General features: G+C 39.4%; 1 protein-coding gene across 1 annotated transcript in view; it reads left to right on the top strand.

Moving 5' to 3' along the window:
- The window catches only part of SLC49A4 (solute carrier family 49 member 4), a 71,133-nt gene that overhangs the window by 29,729 nt on the left and 28,324 nt on the right, over nucleotides 1-13,080 (top strand). The window contains exons 3-4 of the mRNA XM_074828745.1: nucleotides 3,552-3,820; nucleotides 9,424-9,553. Coding sequence (XP_074684846.1) covers nucleotides 3,552-3,820; nucleotides 9,424-9,553 — 399 coding nt within the window. The remainder of the gene's footprint in view (nucleotides 1-3,551; nucleotides 3,821-9,423; nucleotides 9,554-13,080) is intronic.

Genomic DNA, 13,080 nt, shown 5'->3' with positions numbered 1-13,080 from the left:
CAAGTTACAAGTTTGGCAGAGCACACAAATTCATTAGTGAGAGGTCAGATGTGCAAAAACCTTTAAATTTCAAAATGAGTCCCTGACCTGGCTTCTGAAAAGGTTAGAAACAAGATATTTTGGGTAGATGTTTACTTCCCCACTTTTGCTGTAAGTTAGACAGTCATCAGTTATTTTGTAAGTCAGGGATGAATTTCTGGTGTCATTTTTTCCAATTTTCTCTTTCATGATTGTGATTAAAAGCCTTCTACTCTTGTGTTATTTTCTATTATTTGAATTCAATAACTTTCTACTTTTTGATACATGGAAATAATTAGATGACGACTGGATAAATAATGCATCTGAAAACAGAGCAGAGCTGAGTAAATAACAGATGAAAATTACCTTGTTAGTGTAATAAGGCTGAAAAATATTTTTCCATCCGGGTAAGGTCCTGAGCTAAACTTCTCTTTTTAGCCCTTTTCTCAGGGAAGAGAATTCTTGTTGTGCAGAAAGAAACTGAAATAGCACCAGGGAAGAATGCAGTTGCCCTTTGCACCTTTTCAGTAGCAGAAACATGAAAATCGGGGAGTAACAGAAACAAATGTCTTGGTGTTGGAGCAATTTTTAGCACTGATGGTGTACAAGAGGAGACTCCTATGGGCTGTGAGACCAAAATCTAGCACAGTGATGATAAGACGTTGTAACAAACAGCAAAAAGCCACCAATACTGTTGTGTTCGTATTCCTCTGTCAGATGGAGCAGCTGCTACACATGTCTCCCGGAGTAGCAGCTTAGTAAATGGACTGAATTGTGTTTTCAATTGCTCGTCCTTGCCTCTCTAGGGAAATGAGTTAAGAATGTGTAGAGGAACAATGCAAATATTTTTTTTTTCCTCAGGAAGAAGTAGCTTAATTCAAGCCAGTATTGAAAAACAGATAAAATATGGCTTAGGCTGTTATCATATGCAGAGATATTTGAGGTAGTAGTCTGTATATCAGTGGAAATTTAGTCTGAAAATAGTGTTTATTAACCCAAATATGTTAGACTTGAAAAATTAAGCATTAGGAGGATAAGAGATGCTCTACCCTGGATGATAATAGCAAGCTTGGTAAATGCCAAAAACGCAGACGGAAAGGCAACTCTGTGGGAACAGACAGCACACGCAGCAGGGCATGGCAGGAGAGAGAGCAGCCAGGAGAACACCAGCAGAAGAGACCTAGAGAGACAAAAATTGGCTCTTTCTTTGAAAAAACCCGAGAAAAGTAATGTAGAATTAAAATTCGGGAGGAAGAGAATACTTTCTCCCTTTAGATCTGCAAAGTAAAATTAACATGTTTCTCCCTCGAGTATAGAGGTCAGTTATAGAGCTTTATTCAGATGGTGAGGTTTGATAGACATAATCTAAATCTGAAGTGTAAGTACATGAAAAGAGTATGCATAATTCTCACAATATATAAATTGGTTTTTCTGTTTGGTGGTTTGTTTGGGTGGGTATTTTTTCAAAACTTTTCTTCTTCTACCAGATGAAGTGTCTACATGCCCATAGGCACTGCAGAAGAACTAATGTACTTTTTTTCTGATTTTAGTGAGTTTTATTTGCCCTTAGGATTTCTGTAGAGTAGGCGTATTTGAATTAAAACAATATGATCATAGTGGTTTAAGTGAACAGAAGTGTTAGTATGGCGCCTATAGCTATAAAGTTTATTTTGTGGTCACACGCTTTTCCTAGCATACAATAACAAAACCACAATTTAAGCATTAAATTCACTTTGGAGCAAGAGGAAATACTAAAATAAAATCTTTATACGTTGCAGTAGTTGCCCACTTGCTACTGTTTCTGGGCATATAGCTGTTTCTGGGGTCGTAGCATAGCTCTGCAAATACCCTGAAACAGTTTAGGATAAGTTTGAGAATAACTTGTAGTGAGGGAAGTAGAATGAAAATACCGAAGTGCGCAAGGATACCTTGGTTTGTGCAAAGTACACTGGGTCAGAGAGTAACCATAAGGGATTCATGTAACGTGTACTCCAGAAAACATGCCAGAGCATTATTTAAATTGTGCTTTTTATTTCTTTAAAACTATTTAATTTTATTTTATTGGGGGGCGCCAGTTTAACAAGCGTTATAAAGGCATGACCATGCCATGATGGTGTCCATCTGAAGCACATCATGAACTCTATCCTCGCTATGTGAACTTTATTTTTTTAACGTTGCTTATATTTAAGAGTGGATATTACTGCTGTCCCAGCTTGGGAAGTGTTTCCTTCAGATGATATGTAATAGCTTTTTCTTTTTTCTGTATATTTGTATAAATTTTGTTTAAAAGTTTGATTTCTAATCCACTGAGAATTGGTAACATCTATTCCTTTTTATTGCAATCTAGCTTGTTAATTTGATAAAGAGTCTGTCAGCATTTCTTTTGCATATTTTGTTCCTTTGTGTGCTTTAAAAAACTCTTGCTACACTGTACATTATTCAGCCATTTGTGGCTTGAAACATTGCCTAAATGCTAGCTTATGTTTCCCCATTTTCAGGCCATAGCTTTTTATGTCTGACAACTCAAGTCTTGCAGCAATAACATCAAGTTCCTGCTATGCTTAGAAAAACACCACCCATTTAAAAATATCATCTGCCACCATTTTATTGCACAATGGATAGATCTACTTTGGAGGGTTGCAATGTTTTGTTTGACTCACTAGCTGTTTTTTAGACATGAAGTTTTTATATAAATTCCAAAGTACTTTTGCCTTTCATGGCTGATCACTTTTTGGAAAAGTCCAAGTGGAAGGTTTCTGGCTGACTTCCACATGTAGAAGAGCCTTCAAAAAGTCCTTTCTGTATGTGCTCATTGTACTAATATTAAGCCAAAGTTTACAGAGACTTCACTGCTTGGAAGTACTATCTCTGTTCTGTCACCAGCCTTATCTGTTAAATCCCAATGAGTGTGAAAAACGAGAAAAATCTGGGTTTGCTTGGCTGTTTCAACAGTATGTTGAGAATGGCCAGATTGCTGGAGAAGACGATTCTCTTGGAAACCTCAACAGCCCGGCCTCCTCATCTGTAGGCACATAGAGCTCATCTGAGTGTGTAAATAAAAATAAATAATGCAGTGAAAAAATATGCAGAGTATTTTGATGAAGTGTTTCAATTTTGGATCTGCCATAACTAATTTAAATCTTCTGGTGGGATTTATGCAGGCAAGGGGTCAGGTTTAAGACATTTATAATTTAAAGCTTTCTTGCTACTACACCTTTTCTACTTTTATATCCTATCATTATACCTTTTTTTCTGCAAAGGAAGTTCCTTTTATTCCCTCTTCCTTTCCTGCTTTAAAAAGAATATTTGCTTCTCCATTTATCTGAGGTAATGAGACCAGAGTAACTCTGGATTCTTTAAATCAGTCTAATTAGGCTTCTTTTAGTGTATAGAATATCCTTTTTTTGCACAGGACTTCCATTTCTTTGTGCAGTCGCTCTATCTCCAGCACTCAATATCTTGCATGCTTTTTTAATTAAAAAAAGGCAAGCAATTGTCATCCAAATGACTGCGTTCTCTGTTCTCTATTCCAGGCTGATTCACGGAGGGCAGCTGTTAAATGGCTTGGCGGGGCCAACTGTGATGAACGCGGCACCATTTCTTTCCACAACGTGGTTTTCTCCGGATGAACGTGCCACAGCAACAGCTATCGCGTCACTGCTCAATTACCTGGGTGCTGCTGGCGCGTTTCTAGTGGGACCTCTTGTAGTGCCGTCTCCTAACGGAACATCTCACCTCCCCCTGCTGTCACAGAGCAACACTGAGCACATCAAGGACCGCATTGAGGCTGTGCTGTATGCAGGTGTGGTTCAAGAATAACATTTTTTTTAAAAGAAAAAAATTATAAAAACTTTATATACTTTCATGTGTGTGTTTGGTACTTGTGAACCACTACCCTCTAGTGGCTGGTCTGCCCAGAAAACGGTTACTGAGTGATGGAAAATAATGAAGAGGTAAAACGTTGTAACATCAGAAGGGTTAATTTTTTTCCCTTTTGTGTAGGAAAGATCTAAAAATAGCCTTTTGTACAGACTAATTGCAAATGAAATATTTCAGTTGTTTGTATCGGCTATCTTAGGAGAAATGTCTTCTAGGAGAGCTTATGCTTTCCCTGAGTTTCCAAACTGGTTTTTGCTTCTTGAATTTTCATGAAAAAAATGCGTTCCTGACAGGTTGGGTTTTTTTCTTTTGTTTCTGTAAGGCTGGAAATCCAAAAGTCTTTCATCATTAAATTATTTCCTATATTAAATCAGCCTTAATTTATGACTTGCATATGCCTTTCAGATGTGATTAGATTATTAGTATTTGAGAATCTAACATTGAAATTAAAACTCAATAGATTTTGTTTTTAACTGAAACCACATAATTCTTAAGTGGTGAGCAATTTCAATGAAGTGACAAGAGTTTAGGTGAAAAAAGAACACTGATACAAAATTCATCTGATATAACTTAGATTTTATGTCCTTGCTCTTTTTCATGCAGTGGCTTCTACGGCTCTTTGTGTCACTTAAAAAAATTAGCAGCAAGCTTTAAGGAAAAAGAGTTGTGTAAGTGGCTTAAGAGTCTACGATATAATTCTTAGTGGATATGAATTGGTATAGCATTAAGAGCAGCTGAACTTTGCCATGTTATGGCAGTTGCACATTTGGTTGGGTTTTTCCCCGTTAGAATTTCAGCCTCTGAAATTCAGCCAGGAGTTAGCCCTAAGTGTTCCAGAAGTCTTAAAGTATATATACTGTGTAGTTCATATGCAGGTTTATGGGACTGAGTTAGCTGTTTGTGATCATTTACTCCTGGATATTACTCTTACGGAAATTTTGTCAAGTTAATACTCCTGTTGGGTGAGGGCCACTTTACTGTTCATTTTAAAGAAAGCATAGTAGAAGTTGGATTGCTGTTTCAGCAAGTATTTTTGAGTAGCCTACTTTTTACTGGACTCAAATGTGTTGGAACAACAAGGAAATTTGGGTTTGGCTAGGCCTTTTTCAGAGGTAAATACGATGTTAGACGCCGAAAATCTTATGGCAGATGAAAAGGGTCAGTGTGAAAGAAGGAAAAATGTCAGCTTTTGTCCTGAAAAGCGGTAGATAAGGGGAGGAAAAATCTAGTCATTACAGCAGTGCTTTAGCTCTTCCTCTTCAGATTTTCCATGGAGAGATAAGTACTACTTCTAGACAGATGAATTCAGTTCTGTGCCTAAAACCACTGTTTTGAGTCTGGTAGCACTAGAAATGTTCCTTTCAGCAGCCCATTAGATTCACTTTTGTTCTCTTCTGGGAAGTTTTCCTAAGCATTTTCTTCAGAAAGTGGGATGGATCTTGCTTGCCACCAAGGTTCAGAGGTGTGTCTTGCCTGCCCCATGTCTGAGTATGGCTCTTTCTGCCTTTCTGAGCCAGCAAGGATTTGGGAACATCACATAGGCCTATTTGGGATCATTGGTCCCAGCATAAGATGATACTACAGCAGTTCTTCAGCTTCCTAGGAAATGTGTTTTATGGGGCATCTGTAGTTCTTAGTATTTGAAAGTGCTTTGAACAGAGGTGGTTTCTTTGTGCAGCTGTGCTTGTGGTTGTGTCATATAGGTGCATCTTTTCAGGAGCTACAACCCCTTTAGCTGTTCAGGCAACAAAAAAGAGCTGGTTTGTGAACATTACCGCCTGCAGTGAATTGCAGTAATGGTGGCAAAACATCCAACTGGTTTAAAATTGGTAGGAACTATAAAAGATGAGTTTGCTTTGAATCCCTTATGAGATTTGTCTGGTCTGACCTTAGCCCTGTGTCCCCGGAGAGCTGAGGAAGCAAGGTCCCTGCTGTCTGCCTCCCCTATGCTCTGTTATGCCAGATGGACTCCAGAGGTGAAAGGAAAGGTGCCTTGTGGTGGTTCACCTGTGGACCAAAAAACATCTGGAAGGTGTGGTGGGGTACTATTTGTCCCCTTAATCAGCTGGGCAGAAAATGAAGCTCAAATAGACTGCACAGATTACTAGTAAAGATGTTACAGGATGTAGCAGAACAAGGAGCTGGACCTAAAGGTCCCACTTACCCACTTCTTCAGCAAGCGTGGTCAGGCTTGCTATGACTTCTCCTTTAAGATACTACAGGAAAGCTGGTTTCACAGGATAAGCGCTCTGCATTCCTAAAGGAGTTGTGTTTGTGATGGAGCTTGTTGTTTTTCTGTGAGGTAGCCTTAGATAAGCAGCCTCCAAAAGTTAGGTGATGACTTTTAAAAGACGGTAATGATGTGAATTGTTGACTTGGGATCAGTAGCATGCCAAGAGTGTGCTAATTTTCCAAGGACTTAACCTCGAACATGATTACGAAGCAATTGCTTATATACCCATTCTGAAATTGCTCTGTTAATTCTAGTCTCTTCTGTGTTTTAATAAATTGTCTGTGTTTTAATAAATTGCTGTTCCTTTATCTCAAACGCAGACTAAGAGCTCAGCTGAATTACCACAGCCTCTTTCTGTGTCATCTGTGTCACTGCATATTCTGGTTCAAAGCTGAAATAGTACAGATGCAGCAAATCAGGATTGAATTGTATTACCTGAATCGCATAAGAAAGCTTGAATTATTCTGGACTGCCTCTAGAGCTTTTAGCCATGTGCTTTCCTAAATATCAATGTAAAATCATTATTTGTTTAAAAAAAAAAGTGTGCGTGTAAAGTGCCCTCATTGCCCCTTTCCATTTCAGGACAAGATTGGGAGGAGGGTTTCTGGGTTTGGGTATGTTTTTGTACTATGAGTAGTCTATCTGAAGAAAAAAGACCTGTATTGAGGAGGCCTGTGTCTCTGTAAACCTCTTTTTTCTGTTTGGGGCTTACACAGGCAGCAGGGTGCCTATTTCCTAGGCTAAGATGTAGCCATCTCTCCACCTTGACACAGATCACTGTGGCGTGGTACCCAGCTTTTTGATTCACTCCTCAACAACAGATATACACGGTTGTGTTTCTGCGCGCTAATTTATGCTGACTTGCCCAATTCTGAGTGCTTTGCTGCATCCATTGCGCTGTTGAGAAGCCAATAGCTCCTGTGGAAGAGCTTCTCTTTTGTGACTACAGCTGCCTTGGTCTCAATATTGACCTATTTCTTACCTTTTCTCTTTTGCTTACTTTAACTCACTACTTATAATCTAAATCTTGTCCTGCGAATGTGTTTATGTGTTTATCTAGTCTGGTAGAGTAAATGGTGATGGAGATAAAGGTGCGGGTTTCCTAATGAGGAAGGAATGCAACATGTAAGAAATCAGATGTGTTTGGCAGTACCTGGACTTCTGATAGAGATGCAAGTGTGATACACAAAGCTAAGATGGCACTAAAGACTTTTGTTCTTTAATAGAGGGATCTGCTTTAGTTTCCAAAGTGAATTCTGCTCTTTTCTTTTGTGCATGAGGGCAGTGCTTGCGAGGCACATTTCTTAGCCTGGAAAGTATAACACTGGGAAACATTAAAGAGTTGCAAGAAGGTACTACAAGGACTGCATGCTGAATTTAATCATTTTAAACAAAAAAAAAAAAAAAAAAAGGAAGTGTTACTATACTGTTCCTACTGCAGCAATTTGACTGGCAGGAATCTTGAGGCAACACATAGAAGAGGCCCCAGATGGGCACCTGTTATAAAATATTACCATGACTTAAAAAAATTATCAACGTGTTTTACATTCTTCAGCAAAAGACCTAGCCTTTCCCCTTAAGGTATTGCAGTATAATGAAGTTAAATAATAAGCATCTCAGACAAAATTTATGGGGCTGTGTGGTCACATTCTTGTTGTCTATGCCTGTCTGCGTCTGAAATCTTCCTTTAATATGTGATTAAAGTGTGAGTATGCATGTACATAGGTATACCTATAAACCTACATACAGACCCAGATACAGGAGAGGGGAATAAACAGTTTTTGTCAAGCCTTGCTTCCTTGTCTAGTATCAACCTATAGGACAAAGCAACTCATCCCTTTCTTACATCTAGGATGATCAGTTATGGCCCGTTCTTTATTCACTTCTCATGGTCTCAAAAACAGTGTAGACAGAAATTAATCTATCCTCTGGAGAACAGAGGAGATATAGTGAGCAGGTCTAGTTAAAGTGCCCTTGACTCTCAAAACATGCAATTAGACCACAGTAGGAAAAGAGATACCACATAATTCAAAATGAATCCTTTAGTATTTGATCGTGAGGAATGGTATTGTCACATTCCTGGTATGCCTTCAAAAGAAATTTAGTGTAGACTTTTTTTCTGTATACCAAATAGAAGCATTCATTTCCCTTCCCCATCTCCAGCTGATCCATTTAGACTCCAAGTGTTATTTACTTTTCAGTTTCCTGAATTTATTTTCTTCTGGTTTAGCAGAAGAGCTGGCAAAGTGCCATGTTCATATTGATTTATTAAAAAAGAGAAGAAAAAAGAAAATTAATGCAATTGAGTATCCAGCTCTGCTGGAATTTATTTGTGGTGTCGGTGAACACTTCTTTGTTATAAGATCACAGGTTCTTTTAAGATAACAGACTTCAGCTATACATTTTTCTCTCCAGCAGCAAAGAATTGTTTTCAAAGGGGATATGAGAAATACTGGGATTGAGGACTGTGGAGAACATGATATACATTGTAAAAGGCCTGTAAAACAAATTAATTAGACTGACTGGGTAGAGTTGTTTTTCCTCAGAATGTCTGATCATGGGGCTTGCTGAGTATTTTCTGTGAAGTGCTCATCACTTTGCAAGTTCAGGTCCAAATTTCTGCTATGAAATTTTTCAAAGATCTAGAATACCTGCTGCTGAACAAGAGAAGCATCTGCAAACAGCTGTATTCTTTCATTTTTCTCCCTATTACCCATGCTCTTTCTATTCCGGAGCCGTAGCTGCTCCTATGCTTTTCTCTTTATATTCTGTTGCCATGTAATACTGTTTGTGTCCGAGATGCTGCCTTGCTTGACCCTTCGTTTGTCTTCATCATCCTGTGCGCCAAGTAATTGTCATTCCATGCCCTGGGGCTTCCCCAGTCCCATCTGTTTAAAGTCTCTAGCACGCTGTTACCTGCACTGCGTTACTTCCATTGCGAGGAAGCGTGGCCAAATCTTCGTAATGCAGTTCTCTCTAAAGAGAAAAAGCAAAAGCTTTCCTTCTGCTTCACTGAGTTCCCCATGTGTGAGCCTGGTTCTCTGCAGCTCCTGTCACTGGAATGGACTGCTGGTATTTCTCCATCTCATTGATTCTCCATCTCGGTTTGAAATCTTGCTTGGGGAGGAAAAAAAATTCTCTTTCAAGTTATGCAGTTCTGTTGTCAGGAGCAGTAAAGCACTTGTGGTGGGATTTATGTATCAGAGGCTGGCTGATAACAATGCTGTACCAAAATAAGTCTTTTGATGCTAACATCTGTTCTTGGTTTTGTTTTTCTTTGCCCTCTTGTTTAGAATTTGGGATGGTTTCCCTGATATTTTCTGCAGCGTTGGCCTACTTCCCCTCGCGCCCTCCATTCCCTCCTAGTGTGGCTGCAGCAAGTCAACGGCTCAGCTACAGGAGAAGTTTTTGCAGACTCTTAAGGTAGGTCCTCATTGGGTTTCCACTTCAAAGCAGATAAGCACCTAAATAAATAAAAACAAGTGTGCTTTAATCTTCTCAATGAGCAAACAAGTTGGTTTGTAGTGCTTTTAAACAAAATAAAATTAAATATTAATGCTGAGGCTTAAGAGGATGCTAACTGCTAAAAAGCAGACATTAAATTTTCAATCATTGGGTATATCTCAAGCCTTCATACCAGAGTCCTTCAGCACCAACACTTCTTTAGTCATCCTGTTAGCACGGCTTCTCTTCTGCAATGCTTCTGTTACATCAGGTTATACAAGATTGTTAACAGTGTGCATGCTGCTAGGTGTGAGAAAACAATTGACAACACTGGGCATAACTAACTAATAAGCTGCTTTCTTCCATGCTTATTGTATTGGAATGAATTTGAGGTTTGCTTGTCACTCAAAGGAGTATTCAGCTGCTTTCATTCAGCCATGGGAGCAATGAATGAACTATCCGAAACCATTATATGATCTATTAAATCTCATTAATTGTATGTTAAAATATGAAGTGGGAATAGAAGTGTCTCTAGATGTGTTTCTGGACAGGTTCATGGTGAATTAGTTTCCTTTAAATTTTGGGGTTTAAAAAAAAAAGGTATAAAGAAAGTGACATCTCCAGCTTTGCAACTTCTTCCACTTGGGCTCTTTTGGTAAGACCCAGTCTCACCCCCACAGTGTTTGCACAATGTCTTGCACAATGGGGATCTGATCTCAGCTAAAGCAACTGTAATATTAATGCTGAATAATTGTGAAGGCCTGTGCCCTGTATGTGATACTGCACAGATGAACTTCCTGGGGCAAAGAAGAACCGCTCCCATGGTGCGGAGTATGGTGGACTTCACTGGGGGCCTTCACGCTCTTGCTGTAATTGTTTCTTGGGGCATGTAGTGATAGGAGCTGGATCTGTGTACAAAGGGCTGCTTGAAACTTGATAATGGTGGAGCTTTAGGTGTTTAGTTATTACAGATCTATTGTGGACTGTACTTTCTAAAAGTATGCGTAGAACCAGCAAAAACAACTCATGCCTTGTTGTCATTGTTTTTTCCTTTTTTTTTTTGGAGGCTTGTGTTTCAGTTTGAGGGAATAAATAGTTGACAAGATGCTTAATCCTGTCTGTTCGTCCTGGAGCAGGCTGGCAGTTGGGAGAAGGTGTGAGTACAGCTGGCTGATTAGTTTGCAAAGTGACCTACTCAGGATATTAAAAAAATAGCAATTCCCATAAGGACACTTAGCACACACAGTAATGCTGTTACACACCCAAGCTGGTGTGCAGTGAGACCCTGCCTGAGGGCTGTGTTGTAAAAATGTTGCTGTTGAACAGAAATTCAAACAGCAACTGACTCCACAGGTGAAATATAAAATTTCTGTTGACAGTACTCCATTTGGGAGCTTTATAACCATTAGATTCCTTGTTCAAAGTGTTGTAAACAGTGGACCTGAGATACAGGTAAGGTCAGGAGGTAAACAGCAAAGCTGGCTTACTATTCACAATCAGTGAAACTTAAGAAAACAAATTGGATGATTAAATAATGAGCGTAGTTGATAGCGTCTCCAAGAACCAAGAGGTTTTTTAAAATGCGGTCAGGTAGATCATGATATCTCTCTTCCCTCTGGTCTTTATACATTCTTCTGTGCTACCTCTTATCAAAGGCACTTCTTCATTCCTCTGTACATGAAACAATCAACAGTTCATCATTAAACACACTTATCTTGGGGAGCCTTTCAGCAACAATTCATCAAGCAAGGGGGTTTTATAAAAGAAAATGGTATCTGCTGTGCTTCAAGAGAACTCCATCATCTGGTTCATTAGGCTTCTAAACTCTGTTGCCTGCCTAATCTAGGCTTCATAATTCTTGGCACAGAGAGCCTTTCTTTTGACTTAATGGTGTAGACTGAAGGTAATCAGCTGATGAATACCAGGAAATCGTGATTTCCCCTTATTGCAGACTTACACACAGTTCTTATACCAGAGGGTAAGGCATTTATGATTTGTGTGAGCTGGTGGATTGACCAAAAAAGTGTGCACCAAAAAACACTCATGAGAATTGACATGTTCATCATCTCCCTCTTCTCTCCCCCAGGCTGCAGTTTTATCACTTCAAAATAAAGCTGCATAGCATAACTTCACCATTTAAGTCATTGACCTTTTTCCTTGGATGCCAAAGGGATCTATCAAATCCTTGCAGCTCCCACACTCCTTCATGCCTTCAGGTCCTGAGCAGTGATCTTCACGAGCTACTTCTTGCAGAGTTGTATTATACATATCTTCTTAGGGTTGACCATCCCCTGTAGGCTGTTTTTTTGGGACTTGCTTAGGAGCTTGGTTCTTCCTCCTTGATTTGGAGGATTCCTGTTTCTGACAGATTATAATGATTAGCTGGTGTCTGGTTATCTTCTGATACCAACTCTCTCAGCCTGCAGTGGGAGACGACAGATTAGTCATGGTTTGGGAGCTAAGCCCAAATCTTTTAACAGTCTATCACACACTGTGACAAGTGTAGTTTGAATTTCCATTAGAAAAAGTATGGTGCCCTTTCTCAGTTTCTTGGGTGAAGCAAATATGACTTCCCCCCCACCCCCCATGTCAGAATATGCCACAAATTTCCATGGAAAACTTTCTAATACAAGTAAATAGTTGATAAGTCTTAAAATCTGCATTAAGAAAACATGCTATGATTTTTGCTTTGAAGTATTTAGTTGCTTTTAGCTGATTACATGCCTTTTATATTTTCAAGGGACTATGTAAACAATTTTGAAATTTCGTAACAGGGTTTTTGTGCATCATTATTTCTTTAATGAGACTTTCATATGATATCACCATCCAGTGGTGGAAGCTGCTTAGAGTGTGCCTGATCTTAATAGGTGCTGTCAGAGTTATTCTGAAAATGGTGACTGACAGGGCTACTGACAGGGCTCTGCTCTGAACCAACCTGTCTTAGAGATTCTAGTAGGTTTTTGAAAAAAACAGAAGAAAAAGACAATTCATATTCTAGCAAAATGGTTTAACAGAGAGGCTAATGCCGATAGCCTGTCGTAAGGGCTGATATGATGGAAAACAGTGTGGGTTCACCAGCTGATGGTGTGACAGACAGCACATTTTTCTATCTTCAGTGAAGCAATTGCAAAATTGCAAAAACAAATACAAGTGACTGGAGCCATGAAAAGTGGAGCTGCTGCTTCAGATGTACGTTTCAAATAGCTTTAGCACTTAACGTAGCCAGCGCCAGCTATTGCTGGACAAGGGGACAGAATGACATCTGGTGATCAGTGCCGCTTTGTCACTGCCATGCACCCTTTCTCCTGGTCGCTTTCCTTATTCTGGAGACCAGGCAGGGTGGCAGCCTCTGTCACTGGAGGATGTTGTGATGCCGAGCTGGTTCTCTAGTACTCGTACTAGGAGCTGGACGTGGCACAGAGCAGCTATCCCATGTGCCAATCTGTCTTGTTGCTTGAGTTACAGAAGGCAAATATGCCACAGATGATCTCGGTCAAGTAAGTTAC

Source organism: Strix aluco, chromosome 6 (assembly GCF_031877795.1).
Source record: "Strix aluco isolate bStrAlu1 chromosome 6, bStrAlu1.hap1, whole genome shotgun sequence".
In the NCBI taxonomy this organism is placed as follows: Eukaryota; Metazoa; Chordata; class Aves; order Strigiformes; family Strigidae; genus Strix; species Strix aluco.
This window is presented reverse-complemented; position numbering and strand designations above follow the sequence as displayed.